We start from the raw sequence: 26,542 nt of genomic DNA, 5'->3' as shown, positions 1-26,542 counted from the left end.
AATTACATTAGACCCAACCAATGATAACTGTTTCGTTTTTATGGTAATCTAATCTTTTATTTCCTGAAATAAAATTAGGGGTCTAATGTGGATTAATTGTGTAATTGATGAAAACATCGACGTGTATAAAAGAAGCTACAAGAAAAATGGTAGGCCACGCCACATTGATTATCTACGCTTTTAGTATACGGCGAGTTCGTAGCGCACGTGTGAATCAAAATCGATTATACTATTGTGCGTGTATAGCCTCATTCCTATTTCTGTATATAAAACACGCAGTTATCAACAATTGAGCGCTATTAATACACATTAATGTTTTTAAACAAATAAAATTCCAAAATATGGTACGTTTTCTGTATTTGCTTGTCACGTGGTATGTTGAAGTAATGAAGTTGCGATTATATTTTTAAATTTTCATCATGACACCATCAAGCCTTGATAGCCGAGCGGTCTAAGGCGCTGGTGTCGGACTGACGGGGTTTCGGACTGGGGTCTACACAGAGAGCTATACAAGGTTTGAGAAGTGTTCTTAGTCAATTTTGGGATGCTGATTCAGAATCTATGATTTTTAGGAATAAATTCAGTACAAACAGAATTATTAGCTCTAAATCATAAGTGCTTTATATAAATGACAAGAAGTAATGCTCTTTAGCTGTAAGTTTAGAGGGCTTGTCACAGTTCCCTCAGGCCCGTAGTACGCAGGATTTTTTGGAGGTGCTGATTTTGAGAAAGTGCACTTTTTTCAGGGGGGTGATATTGTGAAAAGTGGAATTTTCACCTTTTTTGACCAAAAAGCGTAAAACCCTGATTTTTTGCTTGCTATGCTCACAAAAATGTGATATTTTGGTACTTTGTGTATACTTGTGCAAATTTGGGGGTGAAGGTGTGGTCGCACCCCTCCCCACTCCCCCATGTACAGGCCTGAGTTCCCAAGGTCAAAAGAGCTATAATTTTCACTTTCATGGCTGCTTTGTTATGATTCTTGTAATTCCTTGTTGATATTCCTTAAATCAATTAAAAAGTGACAGACAAACAACCAACTTTTAATGTTAATTATGCATATTCAAAATAATACGGGCACTGCTAGTAAAATTTGATAATTTTAAACAACAAATGTATTAATAATTCTAAAAATGTAACACATGCTTTAGGTTGTACAACTTTGTGTATTTTTGTTTGAATCATACATGTATACTGACCACATGTTGGAATACTTGTGTGTGTTTAGAAAAATAAAGTGACTATAAATAAGAATACAATTTAACATGTATCTATGTGTTTGTTTTCATGGTGACTGGTGTAAGGGCTGATCAATATTAGACAAGTTAATTGTTGAGCTTTTTTAATGGCAAGGGGTGAAACAAAAAAAACACCCAAATTTATAAGGAAAACAATTTTAAGCAAAATATGTCAATGTTTTTGAGCTGAAAACAATTCATAAATTGCCTCAAAATATTCTCTTTGTGATGCTTTTTATCTTTCACATTTACCCCTTGCACAAAGAAGACTTTTTTTCTGTGGTGTAAAACAGGCATTGATTTTTGCCAAAAACTGAGGGTTTCAGTGAAGTTTTGTTTTGATGAGGGAGGTGCAAGTTGTTTTGAAAATGTCCAAATTAGTGAATGCAATGCTGCTGAATTCCAATAAAACTCAATTTTTGAATAAGATTCATCCTCCACAGTGATATACCAACATGGATATGGGGTGGACCCTGAGTGATCCCATGTTCCAAATACCTGGACAAAATTGATAAATCTTCTCAATAGACCCATTTCATACTAAATTTATATTCAATTCATTTACACCTCTAGGCGCCTGAACTTGTCAGGGGTGGTGCAATAAATTGTACCCCCGGGGCCGGGGTGGTGAATTATAGGGGGGCGCAACATTTTGTTGGCATGTCAAAGGGGGAGCATTTTTGGCAGGTCGAAAGGGCGGGTCAAGTAATTTTTGGCAGGTCGAAAGTGTGGGGAGGGGAGCAAGCAATTTTTGGCACATATATTTTGGGCAACGTTTCTATATTACACCTTAAAAGGTGTAGGAAAACGTTAGGAACGTGTTCAAATATGCAAAATTTCTTTTCAATCGCATTATATGATAAGACTTTTTAAGTCCAACTTGTAATTTTGTAAGAAATTTGGACAAAAGTTTTGGCCAAATCTAACACAAATTGTCTAACACAAATTGTCTTAGTTTTTACAACTTATAACCGCAAGCAATTTGAGAAACATATTGGCTGCAGTGATGCAAAGTTGGTCTATTTTCCAAAAGAAATTAAGAAAATTTTGAGAACAAAATGACCCATCCATAGGCCTATATACCGAAATTCCCCATGCGGAAATACACCACAAATATTGCAGTTCCCCATGCGGAACTGCACATCCCGACGTGCATCGCCGCATGCGGAAATGCAAACTGGGATATGTAGTTCCTCATGCGGAAGTGCGTGACGGAATGTGTAGTTTCGCCTGCTGATGTGTACAGTATAGTACTGCATGCGGTACTGCACATATAACGGTCGGTTGTAATACCTGGTTTGAGACCTTGACGTATTTTTGAGACCATAATGTGTTTTTGAGACCATAACGTGTTTTTGAGACCATAACGTGTTTTTGAGACCATAACGTGTTTTTGAGACCATAATGTGTTTTTGAGACCATAACGTGTTTTTGAGACCATAACGTGTTTTGAGACCATAACGTGTTTTTTGAGACCATAACGTGTTTTTGAGACCATAACGTGTTTTTGAGACCATAACGTGTTTTTGAGACCATAACGTGTTTTTGAGACCATAACGTGTTTTTGAGACCATAACGTGTTTTTGAGACCTTAACGTGTTTTTGAGACCTTTTTCTGTTTTTGAGACCTTTCTCTGTTTTTGAGACCTTTCTCTGTTTTTGAGACCTTTCTCTGTTTTTGAGACCTTTCTCTGTTTTTGATACCTTTCTCTGTATTTGAGACCTTTCTCTGTTTTTGAGACCTTTCTCTTTTTTGAGACCTTTCTCTGTGTTTGAGACCTTTCTTTCTCTGTTTTTGAGACCTTTCTCTGTTTTGAGACCTTTCTCTGTATTTGAGACCTTTCTCTGTTTTGAGACCTTTCTCTGTGTTTGAGACCTTTCTCTGTTTTTGAGACCTTTCTCTGTTTTTGAGACCTTTCTCTGTTTTTTGATACCTTTCTCTGTATTTGAGACCTTTCTCTGTTTTTGAGACCTTTCTCTGTTTTGAGACCTTTCTCTGTGTTTGAGACCTTTCTCTGTTTTGAGACCTTTCTCTGTTTTTGAGATCTTTCTCTGTTTTTGAGACCTTTCTCTGTTTTTGAGACCTTTCTCTGTATTTGAGACCTTTCTCTGTTTTTGAGACCTTTCTCTGTTTTTGAGACCTTTCTCTTTTTCTGTTTTTGAGACCTTTCTCTGTTTTTGAGACCTTTCTCTGTATTTGAGACCTTTCTCTGTTTTTGAGACCTTTCTTTTTTGAGACCTTTCTCTGTGTTTGAGACCTTTCTTTGTTTTTGAGACCTTTCTCTGTTTTTGAGACCTTTCTCTGTTTTTGAGACCTTTCTCTGTTTTTGATACCTTTCTCTGTATTTGAGACCTTTCTCTGTAATTGAGACCTTTCTCTGTATTTGAGACCTTTCTCTGTATTTGAGACCTCTCTGTTTTTTAGACCTTTCTCTGTTTTTGAGACCTTTCTCTGTATTTGAGACCTTTCCCTGTTTCTGAGACCTTATTATACTATTGAGACATTGTTGTGTGTTTGTTTCTGAGACCTTTCTCTGTTTTTGACACCGTATTGTGCTATTGAGACATTACTGTGTGTTTATTTCTGAGACCTTTGTGTGTTTTTGAGACCTTATTGTACTTTTGAGACCCGTGTGTAGTTTTGAGACCCTTTTGGCCCTCACGGCCGCCCATAGAAATTGGCAATCCATGGGATGAGCTCACTTCTAACACTAAGGTTATACAGCTTTTGTATGGCCAGGGTGTGGTCGACGCAGTCGAAAGCCTTGGAGAAGTCCGTGACCACCAACGTACCGACTGTGTTAGCTTTATCAGTACCCTTGTAGAGCACATCAAGAAGTTCTATCATACAGTGAGTAGTTGAGGATCCTTTAATGCTCCCATACTGATTACGATCAATTGAGCTGGAAATATCCTCAACTATCCATCTGGATACAAAACTTTCACTGACCTTAGCCAGAAGAGCAGTTATGGAGATAGGCCTGAGCTTAGCACATGTTGCTGGCATTTCTTTAGGGATAGGCACAATAGTGGCATCCTTCCATATTTGGGGAACATAACTCTCAGCAAAGGATGCATTAAGTACAATATGTCAGCAACGGGGTACTACCTAGCAAACGCAAAAACGTTTTTAAAACGTTTTAAATGAGTTATATTTTGGGTTTTGGTTTAGGTAAAAACGGTTTAATAACATTAAAATGTCGGGTTATGTAAAGGTCATGAAATCGTTTTAAAACGTTTTGTATGAAAACACACTACAACAATATTTTTAAAATGTTTTGAAAAATGTCATTGCAAACTATTTTTGCAAACATTTTTGGCCAAATATTTTGTCAACACTAACATTATGTTAAAATATTTGCACCCAGCAAACACAGAAATGTTCCTAAAATGCTTTTAACAAAAAGTTTTAATATCATTTAAATGTCGGGTTATATAAAGTTCGTGAAAACATTTTAAAAACGTTATTGTAAATATTTTGGGCAAACATTTTTGCAAAATATTTTTCAACTCCCAAAATAACATTCTGTTTAGAATGATTTGTACCAAGTTTTCAAAAATGTTTTTGGAATGTTATTAAAACGTTTTTATACCCTTAATATAACCCGACATTTAAATGTTTTCTGTAAAACATTTTTGTTTGCTGTGCAGTAAATTACCAACAAATGTTATTTAATGTTATGAAAACGTTTTAAACCATTAATGTACCCTTTATATAACCCGACATTTAAACGTTTTCTGACAACCTTTTATAACCTTTTGCGAATGATGTCGAAAACGTTTTGTGTTTGCTGGGTAAACTCACATGCAAACTACTTTAAAAGCTTACCTGGCAGTCCATCAGGACCGGCTGATTTCTTAGTAGTCTGGTGCCCAAGTCCAAAACCCAAAAGTAGCGTCCGCACAATGTTTTTTTCTTGTTTCTACATCACCAAGACCTACTGATTCAGAAACTGACTGATGCCACCTCAGCACCCTTGGGCATTTCGAGATATCCAAGATGGCCGCCAAAATGACTGCCATCACATATAAATAGCCATATATCAGCTATATAAACAGGTATGGTGATGATTTTAGTGTCTTTGAATGGGTTTTAGAGTTCAACGAATTCTTATTAGTCCTTATCTAAACCACAGAAGTCTTTCTTCACGCTGAAATCCAATATGGCCGCCAAATTGACCACCGCCACATATAAATAGCCATATATCAGTTATATAAACAGGTGTGGTGATGATTTTAGTGTCTTTAAATGGGTTTTAGAGTTCATCGAATTCATATCAGTCCTTATCTAAACCACTAAAGTCTTTATTCACGCTGAAATCCAATATGGCCGCCAAAATGACCGCCGCCACTTATAAATAGCTTTATATCAGCTATTTAAGCAGGTAAGGTGATGATGTTAGTGTCTTGAAATGGGTTTTAGGGGTCAACCAATTCATAATTATTTGGCCTTATATGAACCGTTGAAGTCTTCATTCACATTAAAATCCAATATGGCCGCCAAAATGGCCACCATCACATATAAAATTAATGGTTTATATAAACAGCTATCATGGCTATAGTGATGATGTTAGTGTCTTTAAATAGGCTTTATAAATAGGGTCAACGAATTTCATATTTGGCACATATCTATCCTTATATCTAAAACACTAAAGTGTTTACTCACAATAGAACCGAAGATGGTCACCATCTTTTTACATGGATTGCTATGTCTGAGTGCTGAGTGTGCTTAAGAGATATAACAGTGATATAAACAGCTTTGATTTTATTAAAGTCACTTATTCATCAGGTACAATTACATACCGGTATCTGGAAAAGTCACAGGTGTCAGAGGCTTGTTTTCATCTTTCAGCCACCCAATCTGACATGGATCCAGATCAGGTGGATGATCGGAGGGGGGGGGGGGTGGAAGAAAATGCTCGCTTCCATATGATAACTTGCAAATGAGCAGCTCGTTTTACATTTTCAGCAAATGCCTCAGTTGTTGGTGGCAAGTTATTCAACTTTGGTGTGGTGTGGCTGTCAATCACTTTCCGTTTGCAGCTTTTGACAACCTAGTTCTGTACCGAACCTCTGACATTGTCCCAGTTGGCTACAAAAAATGTGGTAGCCTCTGCAATTGTGTCATCCACTGCTTGCTCTATTCACCCGTCTATAGCTTATGGTCCTTTAGAAGTACTTTGATAACAATTCCCCAATACCAATTCTTCAAAGATATGCCATAGTGTCAGAACCAGAGAGGGCATGAGCAGCCATAAGTTAATTTTTGTGGTATAATTATTGTATGCTTGGAAAAAGTATCTTCCCGTCCACAGAAAGGTTATATGTAAGATTGATGTGATGTAGCTATATGTGAGAACGGGAACGCATTCGTGTCATCATAACATATGACTTTTATATCCTCTTAATCCCTTGGTTGGCAATGAAGACAACTTGCTGGGACATAATAACATCAGCTTCGCATGGTTTATTTTCATATCAGTCCGTTGGATCACAATAACCAAATTGACTTCTTGTGAGACAGAATAAGATCTTGCGCAACAAGTCGATGTGTTATAGTATTGGTTTTTTTTCACACTATACAACAAAACATATTGTGTGGATTAAGACGATATTTTGGGTTTCGGCAATAGACTATATTTAGGAGAAAGAAATTTGACAAAACAAGCTGAGATGTTGATGCATACAATACTGCATTGCAGTGGCAAGCATTTTATGAGCATTCAGCAAAAGTGCTGGAAAGCAAGCCATATTCAACATCAGCTTGGCCTTAATAGCTCCCTGCTACAAAAGCAAGTCACACTTAATGGCATTAAGAACAATGTTCAGATCATCGACATCATTTGTCATTAAGGTATTACATCGATCGCAAAGCAGCATGTAGATATTGTACCACAACTTCTGGTTGCTCATATCCTCCCTGACTGTGACATTGTGGCATATCGTTGTGAAGTTGGAAAGGCAAATGTTATCAAAGTGCTTCAAAATGGCCGTAAGTTAGAAGTTGGGTGATATGGAGCAAGCCATGGATGACATAATTGCAGAGGTTACCACCTTTGATGCAGCATGCGATGCAAGCAGTCAACTGGGACAATGTGAGCGATTTGGTAATACAGCACTTGGTTGTTAAACAATACAAAACAGAAAATGACGAACACACCTAAGTTGAAACATTGCCACCAAGAACAGATGCATTTGCTGAAAATGTGAAACAAGAGTATTTGCAAGTCAGCATCTAGAGCCAGTGTTAAACCATGATCCACGTGATCGATATTAGTTGGGTTGGCTGAAAGATGAACCAAACAAGTGACGTTGCCAGATGTTGTGCAACCAGCACCTTCAAAATACTCATGATGATATGTTATGGTTGTCAGATGGACAAAAACTATAGCTGATAAAAGTGATCATGAGGATTAGGATATCAAATCTTATGAATAGGTGACCACATCTTCCCATTGTACATAATTAAAGCTGTTTATATCATTGTTATACATTTTAAGTACGCTCAGATGTAGCAATTCATGTAAGATGGCAGACTCCTTGGATTCCAATGTGAATAAAGACTTCAATGTTTTTAATAAGGACAAATATGTGCCAAATATGAACTCATTGACCCAGATGACCTATTTAAAGGCATTAACATCAGCATCATACCTGCTTAAATAGCTGATTATAGCTATTTATATGTAGTGGTGACGGCCATTTTGGCGGCCATATTGGATTTTAATGTGAATGAAGAATTCAGTGGTTTATATAAGGACAGATATGAATTAGTTGACCCCTAGAACCTATTTAAAGACATTAACATCATTTCCATACCTGATACGTAGCTATTTATCATGTGTCGGCCATTTTGGCGGCCATATTGGATTTCAATCTGTAAGAAGATTTCAGTGGTTTATATAAGGACAGATATGCATTCCTTGACACCTAAAACCTATTCAAAGACGCCAAAATCATCACCATACCTGCTTATAAAGCTGATATATGGCTATTTATATGTGATGATAGCCATATTGGCGGCCATCTTGGATATCTCGAAATGCCCAAGGGCGCTGAGGTGACATCAGTCAGTTTCTGAATCAGTAGGTCTTGACGATATAGAAACAACAAAAAAACAAACATTGTGCGGACGCTACTTTTGGGTTAAGTCGATATTTTGGGTTTCGGCACCAGACTATAGCATTCAATTTTCTCAATTCTCGTACATCTCCCAGACATGAATTTGAGGTGGTGGTTTGGAAGGCAAGAAAGCAGGTAGGCTAATTCGCCATGATTGACAGGGGGCCTACTTTGCGAAACAGAAGCAAAGTTCAGGTTTTTTGAGGTTCTGGAGACGGTCTGTATAGTAGAACTTTTTGGCTTGGCTAATGGTACGAATCACTTTGTTGCGAAGAAAACGCCATAAGTAAGTTTTGCCCTCTGTAAAAGCAGCTTGACGTTTTTTAATGAGGTTTTGATCTCAGGAATGATCCTTGGTTCATCACTAGAGTGGAGTTTGACCACTTTAGATGGAAAATGGGTATCAATGGCTGAACTTTTAGCATTAAGAACCTCCTTCCATCTCCCAAATTCATGCATACGAGATCTGAGCAAAGGTCTAACAATTCTTTTTTTGCACTCTACCACCTATCACTCTACTATTTCTAGGAGACCAGTAGACATGGTAGATGGTGTTATGGTCACTAAGACCTACAGGAGAACTTAGAGTAGGGATTTTGTACAAGTTCTTAACATTGGTAATTATCAAGTCTAAGATTGCATTCTTACGAGTTGGTTTGTTTACAACCTGACTCAGAGTGTGGGCTCGACAGATGAGGTTAATGTCAGTCCTATTGAAGTCTCCTAGGAGGGCAATGCCCATGTCAGGATGGTTAATTTTGAGTTCATCTAGAGTTGTAATGAGCTTGGTCATTAAGATGCACCCTCAATTTTGAACCTGTGATCAATATTTCTAGGCGAAAATTCACAGCAAACATGGCAGATTTCTCCCACTTCTGGGCAATTTGACACAAAATTCCTCGACCCCTTAAGAGAAGAGTCTATGCAGGCAACACGCCAGTGAACAGCGCCTATTGTTATCGGCGTGGAGACCTTTCAATTAAAAGGGCATTTCGTGATCCACAACCTCATCCCCCCACTTTTCTCAAAAAAAGTTGAGATTTTTTATATCACTGGAAACCTCTAGCTACATAATGTTTATGTATAAAATATTTCTTGCAGATTAATTCGTTTAGCAAAGATATCGTGAAATTTGAATTTCGTTCTGGTGCACCAGAACGAAATTACAACGCATTGTCTATGGAGCAGTATAATACACATAATCATGCATAACTCGCGAACGCAAAATCGGAATCAACTGAAATTTTGGGAATAGGTTTTTTTCGTGGATATCTAATGAAACATGACATAAATAGAGAATGCTAGGATCACGAAATACTACTTTAAGTCATACAAAATGTAGTATCAACTTTTCCAAGAAAATACGTTTTTTTGCGTCTTATAAGTAAGCTACAGACTTGATAATTGCAGGCAAATAGAACAAGTACACTTTATCCTGTCTTAAATTCAAATTTTAAAAAGGGTATTTTAAAAACGTAGTGTGTTGGCTGGGTTAGGCCACACTCTGGATCAACAGATGCGTTGAGAGGTTCACGTAAATCAAATATGTCGTAATATCTCATAATATATATATTGCACTTTTGTTTAATAGAATAAGAGAGTGGCTTTTAGATGACATTTGTTATTTCAAGGATATAATGTTAGACAGCTGCCCTCAGTTGTCAACCGTCTGGATTGACGACTGAGAAAACTACGTGGAAAAAAAGTGACGGATTTTGCAACAGGATTCCTGTGGCATAGAGCATGCACAGTCGTGTCCATTTGACCGAGTTTGTTGTTTTTAGAGCTTCAGAGCGCGATCTTGTCACAGCGGCGCGATACAGCGACGCGTTACACGGGCGCCGCCAGTCAGTCGCGCTACGTCGCACAACCAAAGTCGCATTGAATTTTTTTCAGAAGTCCGTCACGATATAGACTGTAAGATAATCAGTCGTCACTACGAAGCATAACACAGTGACAGTACACGCGAAGTGTAGACGGCTGATTGGAATAAAATAATGTAAGGATATAATAGCGTTGTTCCGGTTATAGCTTGGTAGTATAGTAATGTCCTCAAAGACGAGATTTAAGTAACAAAGCAAGATTTAACAAGATTATGCGTTTTTCCCGTATAACGAATCCTATATGCTGAGAATGATGGATGTATTTGGCACCCATCGTGGAAAATACACTTGCATCATGTCTTCATACTAGTTTGAGACTGTTAAACTGTAATTACTGTTGCAACTACTTGTCCGAAATTAACATTACGTTTTGTTACCTGGAGAATTTTCCTCATGTCTCACCTCCTTTTTCAACCAAATCGACGGTAATAATTCTTGTAGAGAGGGATCAACATTTAACCACACATTGCCTCAGTCAAAACTTACTTCCTGGGAAGCAAATACCAAACATAACATACTCATTGACCCATTTGTGTTTATACTGCCTCTAGCTAGAACGAAAGCCTTGCGATCTGATCAACTCATTGACAGATACGAACCTCAGGAGAGAATTCAATCAAATCTCTCCAGGTAATGAAACGTAATGAATAATTTTAATTAATAATCATCCATCTTTACATGAGTGTAGACACAAGTAAATGAAATTACGCGTTCAATTAAAAAATAATGTTTAGCAGTCACAGAAGACTGATAGCTTTTAAGATTCGTGTATACTCTATATCAGTTTTGGCGGTTTCTAAGAGCGATCGAAAAATTGTGATATTCGTTTCAAATACCAGTGTATGTTGGAGTCAGCTTACGTGTCATTAATATTTGTTGCGGTTTCAATTAGTTGAGATTTTAATTGGTTATTTATTGGACTCGGTTTGACTTATGCAGCGGGTGTGATAATAATGGATTGAGGCTTCGTGTATAACTGGACGTGTAGCATATTATGTCACCCTAGCGTATCTTTCAGTTTGCCAAGAGGATAGGTTGAAGCGAAACCACTGACTACACTTTTTCATCTAATGTGCATGTGTCTCGTGCGTATTATTACAACAATTATCACCATAAAGTGCTTGCTTATCTGTAGTTACAAGAAGGACTTGCAAGGCTTGCAGATACGTTTCAGCTGACGTTTTGAAAAATGTTGTAAACTACAGAAGAAATCTGACATATCTGTTGCAGTTTTATCATGTTTATGTTTAACGAAAATGGAGTATATTAAATCTGAAGAATTTCGTAATTAAATGAAAGAAAGATTGCAAAGAAAAGCTGAAAAGCTTTTGCGCAATCAGTGTTGTAGGGTTTGTATAAAATATATTTTATATCGATAAAATTGATCTTTCATTCATCTGGACAAATATATCTATATACTGTGGTTAACGGGCAGACATCCGTAACGCACTTCGGTTCTGAAATCTTCAGCTTTGAGTGGACATGATGTTATACCTATTTCGAAACGTAGATGTGATTGTTGTTATTTTGTAAGATGGCAGCAACAACTTGGGCGACACAATCAATGACTGATATTGGACAAGAGGTAGACAACCTTAGCGCACATGGAATCCCAAACATCAAAAGAGCCAAAAACGTCTACCGAAAATGTTTCTGGATTTTAGCCTTTCTTGTTGGCGTGTCTCTTTTCACGCTACATTGTTACGAAAGCATCGACAAATATCTCAACTATGAGGTAACCACGAATTTAGATATTCTGTATCAACCCAAATTACCATTTCCAGCGGTCTCAATATGTAACATGAATCCAGTCACAGAGTCCGCCTTGACAAATTTTAGCGATTTGGACAGTATACTTGGATCGACTTTGATACCGTCAACACGTTCAAGTGGAAATCCACCATTACCACCAATGCCAACACGTGTATCTATGACTACACAACAGAGTAGTTCTGATGCAATCACCACACCCAGTCCAAAGCAGGTAAATACAAATATCCAACATGACTGCAAATGTGACCCATTCCTATAAAACCCGAACATCGTCGTTGCGCAGGAAAAACCTCCTGTGTGTTATTGGCCCCTGAACATGTATAAAGCAAAACCTCCTATGTTAATTCTAGACAGTTCTCTTTACGTATGGTCAAGGGCCACAAGGACAATAGAGGTTTTTCCTGCCCAACAATGATATAATTTTGGGAGACCTACTTTTGAGATTTATACGTCTTTGAAAAAAATACACACCGTTAAAATGTTCAAATATCTGTATGAAGTTCTTGGATGTGGTATCCGTAGGTCCAATCTACAACTTACATGCAATAATCGAAATAGTTACACTTTGTCTTGCAAATCTATCTTATCCTAAGACAACAGTATCTTGTGCACGTGATACCATCCAAAATGTCTTCGATCGCATGCATAGTTTATGGTACTAGAAGCAAGGACTAGATGAGCACCCTTCCCGAGGCACTCTTTTGAGCTTCCAGAGATTTGGAACATCCATCCTTGACTACCAAATAAACCAATTTGAAAGGAGCGAGTAAATCAAGTAATTGTATGCCTAATTGTATTTTAATTAACCACTCGCGAAGCAGACCAATCTATATTTTATAGGGAGCCCTATCTTATTTAAAGCCTAAAACATGTCATCACAATCGGGATATGGACCTTCTGCATATGAAAAGGTTTGACTACAAAAACGATTGTCTTATAAATGCATCTACGCACAGTTTCCACCTCGATATACCTGAGTGCACAGATATTTCCAGCACAGCGAGTCTAGTCTCCACGCAGTCTGTGTTATGCTACACGGTTGAGTGCATAGCATCATAAGAGCTGTGTGAGATCTATTGGAAAATAGACGTCTGTGATTGGTTTTTGTCAAAACCTCAAGTGTTCGCTTCATTAATTCAGAACATTTTTGATATCGAACAAAAGCTTTTTTTACACTTTTTTACATTAGGTCAACAGATAACGCAATTCAATGCTGTAGCAACGCGAATGTGGTAAATCTGTTGAAAACTACCTATCCAAGCACATTTTTTGACCAAAATGTAGGTTTTAAAAGTCAAAACCTCAAGTATTCCTTACAATATTTTTCACATTTTATGTCATTAAATAAACGAGCACACTTATATTGGCTATATACTAGATTTATTAGAATGAGCAATGGCCAATTCTCTTTAAATTGCAAATCTTGTGCAAAAAGTTACTATTTTCACCTGTTTTGTCATACGGTTGTAAATTATGACTTTCCTAAAGAGAGCTTACAAATTAATATGTTGCTGCAAGATTATTGAAAAGAAGGTGATGCCATTGCCTACAATTGTTTGTTTGCTTGTACATCTTTTTGCCATCTGTTATTATATTCATTACCAAACCAATCATTTACTTATTAAAGTAAGGTCCAACCGTTTGAAAGTACCAAAATATTGTGGTGCTTTTCTGGGGTAATTTGCAGAAATATCTGAAAAGTATAATAGTATCAATATTACACTACCATTATAAATAGGAGATACTTCAATGCATAGGAGATACTTCAATGCATATTCATGCGACTGTTTCAAGAGGCTTCAATCAACAGAACTAAAATTACAATGGGGTTGCACGTGTTGAAGCAGAACATTTTGAATGACCCTGGTACTAAGCCACTTCTCTGTGCTAAATCGGGCAAAATAGTCGGAAATCAGATTTTTGATTTTTAATAAAGAGTATTATAGTAACATTATAAAATCTAAAACACTAAAATAAATGTTATTCTGAAATCTTCAAAATGGAAGTTTGTGCAGACAAATTTCTTAAAGGTGGACAATTGTCTACATTAGGTGTGCTAACATAACCTACAAGTATATAAAGACCTAAGAAAGTAAAATTTCACATTTTAGTCGTGCCAACACTAGTACCCCTAAGCTTTCAACACTGCCATTTATTCCGTTTTGGCAAAACTTTTCATATTATACGACAAAAAACCCACTGACAATTTCAATGACTTATCTTAATTAAAGCCATTCCTAAAAAAATATAATATTCTGATCACCGATAGCGCCGAAGTTATACCACGCGCACCATGCATTTATTTATCACACCAAGTGAGTCAATGTAGTGGTACAAGTAAAATAGCCAAGTCATTTGCTGCTTACGCAGCCTCGCTATTGTTGCTGCTCTAGTCTTATTTATAAGCAATACGTCATGGTCATTACTTTAATATCAGTTTAGATTTTGATTGGTTAATTGATGGATTCAGCGTTGCTGCTATACACTGAACACAGCTCGGAAAATACACTTAAAGAAAATATCTAAGCGCTTCTTACTATGTGATAATGGGATGTACATCAACTGAATGCATTTTGCAGTTTGCGAAAAAGTAAACAACCAACAGGTTTAAGCGAAACCACTGCCGGGAACCACTTTTCTTCCGAGCTTGTCTAGTGCGTATTATCGTAAAGTGCTTTGGTGAAATTACAGAAAGGAACTCAAACGCACAGATCGTTGTTTGCAGATAGGTGGAGTGCGCATAATACGGTTTTTTAAGCTGTCTATAGCACTGACATGTATAAAATTGTGTCAGATGTAGAATGAATGATAAGTTAGTATATTTAAGCTGAAGGACTAATTTTGTAATCCTTATACTAAAGGAAGACTGCAAAGAACAACTGGAAGAATCTTCAGAACATGTGCCGCTTGACAGTCACCAGCAGATCCATGGAAGGTGAATACATTCTATGAATACTGTACATAGAAATCGTATGTCACGGCTGTCGTCCGGAGCATCGCCTGGTCGCACTGTTTGTGATCCACTAGCCTTTGTGGATTGCTATATACTTAGTGGTTAACGGCAAATTTAATATTAGTAACGCGGTTTGGTTAATTGGGGCCGGCTCTGATACCTATTGTTCAAGCTGATGTGATTGTTGTTCTCACGTACAATGGCAGCAAAAACTAAGAGGACACAATCAAAAGAAGTTGCACAAGTGGTAGAAAATCTTGGTGCACATGGAATTCCGAACATCAAAAGAGCCAAAACATCTACCGAAAAGGTTTCTGGATTTTAGCCTTTCTTGTCGGCTTGGCTCTTTTCACATATCATTGTTATGAAAGCATCGACAAATATTTCAACTATGACATAACCGTGAATTTAGATATTTTGTTTCAACCCAAATTACCATTTCCAGCGGTCTCAATATGTAATTTAAATCCAGTTAAAGAGTCTGCCTTGAGAAACTTTAGCGATTTAGACGGTTTACTTGGACCACCTCCGATACCTGAAATCTACCATTACCACCAATGCCAACACGTGTACCTATGACTACACAACAGAGTAGTACTGATGGAACTAACACACCTAGTCCAAACAAGGTAAATACAAATGCCCAGCATGACTGCAAAATTCATATGACCCGTTGCTGTAACACCCGAACATATCGGTAGACATGCCTGTATTTAAGAGTTGGTATCATTTTCAAGCGTTTATCTAATTTTTACAACTACCTGTATATTAATGTTTTCAGATTTTTCGTTCAATCAGAACATGTAGAGACATACCTGGTATCAGTGTTGTAGCCAAGGGGGAAGAGGGGGCATCTGCCCCCTGTGAGAAGTATTTCCACCCCTCTTGGGCCCCCTGACCGCCCTGATATTTAAGATTTTTAGGCTGTTTTGTACTTTTAGCCCCAAGTTTTGCCCCACTGGAAAGTTGTCTTGCCCACTTGCTCCGCTTCCCTCCTCTAAAGAAGGCCGGCACCCTCCATGTTATGTTATATTATGTTATGTTATGTTATGTTATGTTATGTTGTGTTATGTTATGTTATATATGTTATGTTATGTTATTCATTCATTCATTCATTCATTCATTCATATTTTATTCGTCAATATCATCAAATACATTATAAACAATAAACATAAAAAGATATATATTACAAAACAATTGTAGTAACAGTAAATAGCAATATTATTTATAATAGCAATTATTAATGCAAGAATTAATACAAGTCGTACACCAGAAGCAATGTATTATGTAATAATACCTCAATTTCCAGTGTTGCTGGAAAGTACAATATGAATTTATGACATGATCTAAGCATACAAATGAGATGCTATGTTGTGGTGTGTTGTGTTGTGTTGTGTTGTGTTGTGTTGTGTTGGGTGGGTGGATGTTATGTTATGTTATGTTATGTTATGTTATGTTATGTTATGTTATGTTATGTTAGGGTTATCTAATGTTATGTTAAGGGTAAAATTGTGCCTCTTCGCTTTGTGGGAACAGGGAGTGGTTCACAAATTTGTCAAAACAAAACAGTAACAATTCCCCTTGCAAACATCAGACAGGCGACACACTCGCACCGTAAGACACTCACGCTTCGATGCCTTAAGTCAAGAAAGTCCTGTTTGATGTGCACGTACGTGACGCAAATCGCTTGTTATGTTAACTTTGTTTAGACAAAAAGACAGGTCAAGTGAAAATAAGGTTGTGTTAAATTTCTGAACTTTAGCAAGCAAGCAAGCAGAGTATCTTTCGTATATAGATCTAACTTTGTAAATAAAATTAAAATAGAATTTTAAAATTCTTCTATAATTTTTTTTCTGTGGATAAAACGTTTGCTTATGAAATTATATACAAAGCGGTATTGGTCTCAATTAGTCAATCATTTTGTTTTAACACTATTTGAATATAAAGCAGGTATCAATTAGCTAATATTTTGTTTAAAACTATTTGAATATCAAGCATGTATTAAATTATTTTGTTTCAAAATTATTTGAATATAAAGCAGGTATATCAATTAGCCAATTCTTTTGTTTAAAATTATTTGAATATAAATCAATTTTTTTGGCAACGGCTTCTTGCTAATTGCCACTTTAATGTTCAATTATTATTTTTAATATCTGATATTGCATAAATGTTTGACATCCGAGAGACAAACATGAGTAACGTATGTCACTGAAAGCCAAACCGGAGTCAGGGTGACTCTAAAAGCAGAGTCCAGCCACTCTGCGACTCTATGTCTAAAATGACTCCATATTGGAAGTCATCTGACTCCCTTGAAGAGTCATACATTTCTTGACTCCGCGGAAGAGTCATAGTTGATAACTCTACACAAGAGTCATTTGACTCCCAATATAGAGTCATTTTAGACATAGAGTCGCGAAGTGGCTGGACTCAGGAGGGTGAAAGTGCATAGGAACAATGCCGGGAACTACGTCACGCTATTGTTCGACTAAGGCTACATCATTTTTAACGCATGCGTGTTCGTCAATACAGCTTTAGTCTCCTCCACCTTCGCAACACGGTACGTGGAGTGACTGGAATCACACTGACGGCGGAGGAGAATACTAGCTGGTCAGACAATTTAATTCTATCAAGCATATAATACCTGAACAATCACCGTCATTTGATCGATTTACTACAGAATATATTGTATACACAAAATATAATTTTAAAATTGTAAACCTGTTAACTTATATATTTGTGTACTAAAGTATAAGGACACGTGAATAAAATCATGTAGAAGACAAAATGGCCGCTAATCCGCCTATTGTCTAGACCTAGGCTACATCTTCCGGTTTCGTCACGTGAGTTCAGTCGCCTATCCCGACTATTCCATTATCCCTGCTGGACTCTGCGTCTAGAGTAACCCTGACTCCATTTATAGAGTCACCCTTACTCCATTACAGGGTCACTACGACATTTCGGAAGTAGCACAAAATAATGATACACATAGATGTACATTCAAAGTATATACCTACCGGAATAAGAGACTTTACTTTGAGTTTCACGCCATGATATATGCGATCGTCAGACGACAGGATGGAGAACTTTAGGCTGAACCACCATCCCTTAGGATTGAGAGAATATACATTCCATGGTGTCAACAGCCAAACTATTCCAGAGTCTGACTCCGTCGACGACACTGAATGTAGAGTCAACTGACTCTCCTGTGACAATCAGGTGACTCCTTTTGAGAGTCAGTGCTAGTTTACTCCACTTAGAGAGTCACTTGACTCTAGTCTGGCTATCAGTGAAAAAGGGTAATGGATTAATGTAGCTTTAATCAGAAGCACTCTATATGCTTGTAGACGAGGTTTTACGGTATTTTAGGTTATTTTATGTACCCTAAGTATTAACGAATCTCTGTTGACAAAAAATTAATTATAATGTGACGTCGAATGTCTGGTGGAAACATGTTATCGATTTTACGTCATCAAACATTCGTTAGAATTAGAAGTTAAACGTGATTTGGAAATAGATTAATGACGAAGACGTGTTTAATCGAAAATTCTTTGTCGATATTAATAATACACAGTGGACCTCAATGTTAAAGTAATTGTAAACGATGTTGATAAAAGCTAATAACATATTAAGCTAATAGCATAATAATATTAATGGAACAAAGATGCGCATATCATTAGCATGGCATTATTTACAACATGGTGATCCGAAATTGGTCAACGTGAAATTGATTGATAATAATCAACACGATCAATACACGGTCATGCAAGTTGAGGGTTGAAATGGTACTGATTTTAAATTTTTGCCTTGAGATCAGGCTTAAAAAAATAGTTGACTTGCCCTTTAGATGCCAACACCTGGGTCGGTCGGTCGATTTAGGTTTTTTTTAAAAATTTATGCAAAAGACAACATGATGTGTAATGCTGCAACTCTTTAAAACGCGACGCGTCGTGCATGGTGGTGTTATTTTTCATTCAATGCCTTAGATACTCAGATCATCATTTTTTGCAGAAATTTGTTGTGATAACTATTATCTTTTCGAAAAATAAAACAGAGTATGTTTTCAACATAGTCACAGGGTTTATAAAACACAAACGCAGAAATCGAGTCGGGATTGGTTTATACGCAGTTAAATATAAATAAAACAAATACATTGAAATTATTAACCAAAATATGAAAATCTCAAATTAAAAAAAGCGACCATGTTTTTCAGATTTTTGGATCGGTCGATAAGGGCAAGTTAACTTTTTTAACCCTCGATTCAAACAAACTTCGATTCAAAAATTAGTTATCGATGTTTCATACCACGACTCGGGTGAAAAATGCCTGTTATTTATTTATTTATTATTTGTTTTTGTTTGTTTTTGTTTTGTTTGTTTGTTGTTGTGTTTTTTTTTTGGGGGGGGTGTAGTAGGGGAAAGAACAATGGTCATTGTAGATAATATCTATTCTGGATCCCACTACCACGTCAGATGAACACCTTACACCAAAATAATAATCACCAAAGTACACCAGATTCAACATGTTGGAAGCCTGAACTTTATCCTACAGACCCTCCAAGTACTACAAGCGATAAAGAGCCAGTGAAATAACCTTTCATACAAAAATAATTATACATTTTGTTGCTCTTGAGAAATCTGAACCCATTTCAGAAGACTTAGAAATGTGAGTTATTAAGAAAACATTAATAAAAAAAATCAATCCTAACTGAGATTTAATTAGGTCCGATAAATCGTGTATGTTTACATGAGGTAAATATAACGCCTCAATTATTAGGTGTATTAATTGAAAGCTGTCACGGTCATGGAAATAAATGGAATTACCCATTTAATGAAAGCGTGTAAACATAGATGACAGATAGTAGGTATGTCACAGTGGCTGCACAATAATTCTGCTACACTGTGCATGCAAGCATAACAGTGAATTGAAAAGGGCGCGCTTCAAATTTGGCCAATTTTAGAAAACATCCATGTCGATAAATGAATTTCTTCATATGCTTCATTTATCCAAATTGTTTGAATTTTTAATATATGGTGTGTGAAGCCTTCCTGAGGCTACCATCGGGTCCCCCAAATTAAAAATTGTTTTGTTTAAGAACTACTGCCTGTTTTATGGATTTTTGAAGATCGCTCATAAAACAGTAAATATAGGCCTACTGAAGTAAAGGAACTACCACCATTTAGCTGAAATACTAATCTTTCTTAGCATGTAAATTAATTCCGTCGACAACAAATGAAACACTTCCCTAAAACCAGTTGAAGCAAAACATTAATCAATGTTTTTTTAGGGAGTAATTTTCCAAACCACAATAGCTATAAGCCATTGTGTGTGTCCAAGGCCATACTATTTTTGTATACGCGCTACAGTAAAATTGCTGTTCATTTTACCGATTATCCTCCCATGTTAATCCAGATGACAAAATGTTAATTTAAAGTCTCATTGCAACTGAATTTTAATTTTTACTTTTCGGACTTGGCTTTGAGTAATGGTGACACATACCATGTTTACAGTAAAAATGAAAATTATATTCCAGACACCGTCAAAATGTCAAACTTTTAATTTTTTTGTATTGTTTTTAAATAATTAACTGCAGTTCATTTATTCAACCTCATAACAAGATCATACTTAAAGATTTATGATGAATGAACAGACGTTCATTAAATATTGAAAAAAAAACCAAAATTACTCATGCCTAATTTGCATAATAATATCATAAATACATAATTAGCTGTAATTACCTAATTTGCATAATTAATTACTTTTTGTGTATTTTTTGTCATCAATTGAAAGAACTTTGTATACATATGTGTGCAAAAAAAACCGCACCTTTATATCATGTACGGTTTTCTATTGGCATCAATTTTGCATATTAATAAGCTGAACTTAGTCATTTTTTGAGATTTAATTTGTCTGCAGATTGGCCGAAATGGCCAAAATAGTATATTTGATTAATTTATTATAATTATTCAATGATGGATTTTTTAATTTTGTTTTCTGTAACGAAGTCAGGAAAGATAGGCATTTAACATGTGCTATTTAAATTAACGCTGTTTTTCCAAGCAAGCGTCCAAATAAACCTTCAAAATCTCGAAATGTGCCAATTTTGTCATTACAGCCATTTGTGGCAGGATTTCATTCCATCTACGAGCATCCTTAAATTGACATTACATCACAATGCATTGACCGATTTCAATTCTGTTTTTTGATTTTTGATGCTTTAATAAAGCTTAATAATGTAGGAACATTAAATAACGCGTTTCTGCTGCGATTATTTTTGAGGTGATATACCTACAGATAGCTTCAATTAGAGTACCAAACAAAACAGACGATGGTGGACTACATTATTCAATGTGGCAACAGCTAAAAGCGTAAACAAAACAGACACTATGACGGCAACACTGCCTGCACGATGGACGCAATTATTTTTTCCCGGAGCCAAGATCCGTTCTTAGCTCTATTGGCCGGGTGGCCCCATTACAGAAAAAAAATGCACAAAATATATTTCCCAGTGCAATATATACATTTTCACATGAAAATAAATAATTTTAAATTCAAAGAAAAAAGAAGAAGACAAAATTTTAATCATCGCCGGGGATGGGAATCGATCTCGGGACCCTTTGAGTGAGCGGCGAGATCCGTAACCACTACACCACGTAAACTCATTGATACACGTAGGGGAAATTTTCAGTATATATAGTAACATATCGTGCGTTATTCATACAAAAAAATCAAAAACAGTATTTTACAATGAGGTTCACTGGCGAACCTCAACGGATTTAGACTGATAAAATAGTGCTTAATAACATACGTACAGTTTTGGAATAATTTGAGACATTTTTGTGTTTACGTGTAAAACCAATGACAACGTCAAAATTGAGCCAATCTTGGCCGGCCCCCCTGAAACAAAATACACAATAAAAATTCCTTTAAAAAAGGAATGGGCGCCCAATGTGAGCTTGGATGTGATATGGTGAATTCCAGGGTGTGTAGATTTGGTATTATAATGATTTTTCTAGGGAAGAGTAGAAGATGATCAAATGCAAGAGAAATGTTTTTGATTGGGGAAGGTGTTCTGACAATCCAAATATAAACTTTGTCCACCTCAAATGACCTGTAACAATTTGTGATTGACATTACTTAATTCACCTCGGATGACTTTGATCTGACATTCAACATTTTCGCGCCAATCATATCCATAACAATTTAACTCTTACAACTTCCTGTCAACTCTCTAATTTAAAACTCTAAATTTCTGTCTGTTTGCCTTTTCTGTCTTGTACCATTTAGTACACTACAGTTTGTTACAATTATTAAGATAAGCAAACATTGCTGGGTAGATAACAGGATTTAGTTATTTACTTAATCCAATCATGGAGGTATAGTACTAGTACTACCTCCATGATCCAATCATGGCATTAACGTCAATTTTGGTCTTCAGTGTTTTAAAATACAACAATGTAGAACATGTATATGTATAGTATGCCGTGTTGTTTTCATACAGTTTGCCGCCCAATTGTGCCACCATATCATCAACTTTGGCAATAACCGCTATATAGATTTTATGGTAATTAGCAAACAAAAGCCATCAGTTTAAGAGACCTCGTTAATTGATCTTATCACTATGGACCACAAGAGTCTCATCCCAGTCGCATAGTCCAATAACCTCAATTACATAATCATAGTGCAAAATTTGACCTCAAGTTGCAGAGTATGAGTTTGTATACCCAAATTTTCAAAGGACTAATGTACAAATGTATTAGGGTTTAAGAACTGTTCCCATGATAGATGAGCATGTTGTGGATCCTAGTGTATGGTCAAATGTCACCGCCTATCGGGTTCTAAGGCACACGGTAAACTGGTTCAACGCATACAAAGGTCAGGATTTATTTGGTGTTTTTATAAATCCTAATTTTGTATTTTAAACAAAGAATATACGCCCACCATTTTATCCCGTGCATATCAGAAAACAATAATAAAATAAAATCCAAGTAAATTGTGGTTTTATTTCTGAGCTGGGCATAATTTTAGAAAACAATTGCGAAGTCAATCTAGCAAGAGTGAAATTAGAAGCTTTTCACAAAGTCATGCCTATATGGCGGCGCCCCAAAAAGGCGGAGTTGTGTGCTAATTACTTCTTATACTATAGGCTGCGCCTACGTGTAAAAGCCCTAATTTGCATACGGACATTCAGAATTCTCCAGGGGTATTTGATTTTAGAGTTGAGGGAGATGTGAGCACACCAGTTTCATGGATATAAACTAGTGATCTTTCGGTGAGAGATTTGACACTAAAAAAACGAGTTATTTGGGGAAAAGGTCATCAAAAAATTGAAAAGTGCACTTTTAGTTGCGAAACTGTGAATTTTTTTTCCAAAACAGGGTCTTTCCGTGAGACTGGGAAATATTATTAGTTAGTTGACAAATGTTGATATAAAATATAAAATCGGAGTCATCAGTAATGTATTCAAAACGGTGTCAACTGGTAAAACAACAAAAGAGTCAATCAGTGAAATAGAGTTACAGAAATATGGGGCACACCGACATCGCCTGGCTAATAATACTTTGTCAGCAGAGATACTAAAATAAATACCCGGGATCGATACACGGAATTTGCTATGCACGAGTTTGATATGAGAAGAAAATCTTTGGATACCGCCGTGGAAAATGATGAATATCTCCCCGTAAATGATTTCGTATAAAGAAACCAGATGTGGTTCCTTGCCCTTGAATATATATATTTTGAACAGATAATTATGATAGTCGTTAGCGTGCGTCTTGAGACAGTAGCTTGCGTCTTGAGTCAAAAACTGACAATAATTCGGGCAATAATTCTGATTTATATGTGCCGAATTATATAGCGCAGTGTATAGGCCAATCGTTGAGGTAGTCTAAAACGATATGACCTATGGCATCCATGCCTGACTGACACACAGCGAGCCCGGGACAGCGAGGTCAGTCACCGAGCTAATCGGGGATATTGTCAGTAGCTTTAGTCAGATGTCCTTCGGCCTATTATGCGACTCAAAACTATTAAACAAGTCGATACAAAATGGCCATGCGTGGCGGTGGATTCAACCTACCATGGCGATTTCTGCCATGAAGATATCGGGGCGATGACACTGTGTGGGGGTACATGTAATTGTGATCCCCAAACCGAAGCAGCCATTTCATTATTATTATTATTATTATTATTATTATTATTATTATATTTTAAGGACCATGATAACCATCACGTTGGGACAGTGGCGCCAGGAATTTTTCCGGGGGGGGCATTGAGGGGAAAGTGAATTTCAGGGGGGGTATATTTTCGTAATTTTGGGTTTTTAGGGGGGGCAAGAGTTCTGACTGGGGCCATTTACCCCATCCCCCCGTGGCGCCGCCATTGGTTTGGGATGTGCAATGTGTGAGGGTGTGTGTGAGAGGAGTAGTTATGCGTGAGGGAGGGCGTGCATGAAAGCTTATTTTGTTATATAGGCCTATTATTTTTCATACCCCGCAGTGTGGGTCACAGACAACTGGACGTTAAGAAATAAATTCCACAACATCCGTGTAAAAGATAACAATAACATGTGACAGCACGAACTTTTATCCAGTCATTTGCCATGTTTACCAACAGAGCTTAATGTTTTAACATTTAAAAATGTGTTAACCGGCACTTTTTGAAGCCATAAGTGAAACATTGTTTTCAAGACTTATCAAAAGCATTTGATGCTATTGATCACAAAATGTTAGTACACACACAAGAAGTCCACGGGTGAAGTTTGTTGATGTTGCTGGCATCGTTCAGGTTTTTATAGTTTACTTTGTTTGGTTTTGGGTTTTGGGAGTAAATACCCCATATAACAATGCTCTTTTCTTTTTTTTATTCCAGAGATACCAAGATTGGGACAATACTGATTTTAATGAGATGGATTCGCGTCATACCCTTATCGACACAACCACCGATATAATAGGCGCCATGGAATACGAGGAAAGAGTTGAAACAGGACACCAACTTGATGATATGCTTTTGTCGTGTACTTTCCAAGGATATCCTTGCACACCAAAGTAAGTCACTACGTTACATGTGACTTAAACAAAGTGTGCATTTTCACTTGATCTCTTCACCCTGTGAGGCATTTGGTTAATATTGACACGCTTGCTACATGCGGTATGCTACATGCAATCACTTTGCCAAAATAAGTTTTGTTACGGTTTATTTGACTGAAAACAGCATTGTAATATTATATAATCTTTGAATCATTCGTAACCTAATGTGAGATTTTAAAAAATGATTGGGATTTTGGTATACAGTGCATTATGATGACGACGACGACGACGACGATGATGATGATGATGATGATGATGATGATGAAGACGATGATAATTATGATGATTAATGACGACTTAAAAGGGCATTTCGTGATCCACAGCCTCATCCCCCCACTTTTCTCAAAAAAAAAGTTGAGATTTTTATATCACTGGAAACCTCTGGATACATAATGTTTATGTACAAAATATTTCTTGCAGATTAATTCGTTTAGCAAAGATGTCGTGAAATTTGAATTTCGTTCTGGTGCACCAGAACGAAATTACAACGCATTGTCTATGGAGCAGTGTAATACACATAATCATGCATAACTCGCGAATGCAAAATCGGAATCAACTGAAATTTTGGGAATAGGTGTTTTTCGTGGATATCTAATGAAAAATGACATAAATAGAGGATGCTAAAATCACGAAATACTCCTTTAAGGCCAATACTGAATTGTCTTGGTGTCCATGGCGATTATATTGATGATGACGATGACAACTAACAATAGTGATTATGTGTTTTTAATATAGCAATTTTACGTGGTTTTATAACTACCTTTATGGAAATTGTTACACCTTCAATTTGGGGTTGGATTCGGAAATACATGAGGTTACAACGGCAGGACCCTTATTAGGTAGTGTATAACGTATAATATGTATATAAGTGTAATAATTCCATGGTGTAATGCAGTAATAACATGGAAGGCTAAGATTTTTGTGTGTTCTGTGCCATTTGAAGAGACGAAAAGTCTCACCCAATTGGTATTTCAAGAAAAGGTAAACATGGTAAAATCAAATTGCATTCAAAGATATAATGCTTGAAAATGCTGAGACCAGACAACTGTATGAGTCTTGTATGAATATTTGCCTCATGTTTTTGCTTACGTCTGTTTACCATTGGTCGCCACGGAATATCAAATTATAGACAATGAAAGTTATGCTCAAGTGCTTTGTATAAACAAATTAGGCAAGTGAACAAAACAGGCGAGAGATAATGGGTATGGACTTATGACAACATTCAATGTTGCCTCGCAAAGATATTGGACCAACATAAACTATTACATGACAGTGCAAGTGACTCACTTAAAGCCTTAATGTACGATCTTTATTCAGAATATACCTTTTTTCTTTTCAAAACCGATTTTTTTGGGCATATTTGTAATACTTACACACTTTGTTCCAACTTACATTTTTGAAGCAAACTGTCAAATTCGCCCTATTTGTAGGAAAACGGGCCGATGATTTTCTGTTGGTCCGACATATTATCATACTTTTTCAGATTAT

The 26,542-nt window shown here is 36.6% G+C and overlaps 1 protein-coding gene across 2 annotated transcripts in view; it reads left to right on the top strand.

Annotated features, from left to right (window-relative positions):
- Positions 1–26,542, top strand: part of LOC140171544 (epithelial sodium channel subunit beta-like) — a 98,322-nt gene that overhangs the window by 60,145 nt on the left and 11,635 nt on the right. Inside the window, exons 1-3 of one of the 2 annotated variants that reach the window (XM_072194814.1) lie at positions 14,790–15,598; positions 24,837–25,012; positions 25,790–25,893. In XM_072194814.1, the coding sequence (XP_072050915.1) occupies positions 15,527–15,598; positions 24,837–25,012; positions 25,790–25,893 (352 nt within the window). In that variant the 5' untranslated portion in view covers positions 14,790–15,526. Of the gene's footprint in view, positions 1–14,789; positions 15,599–24,836; positions 25,013–25,789; positions 25,894–26,542 lie in introns of those variants that run through there. The other variant, XM_072194815.1, reaches the window with a different exon arrangement.

This window comes from Amphiura filiformis, chromosome 15, assembly GCF_039555335.1.
Source record: "Amphiura filiformis chromosome 15, Afil_fr2py, whole genome shotgun sequence".
NCBI classification, from domain to species: domain Eukaryota; kingdom Metazoa; phylum Echinodermata; class Ophiuroidea; order Amphilepidida; family Amphiuridae; genus Amphiura; species Amphiura filiformis.
This window is presented reverse-complemented; position numbering and strand designations above follow the sequence as displayed.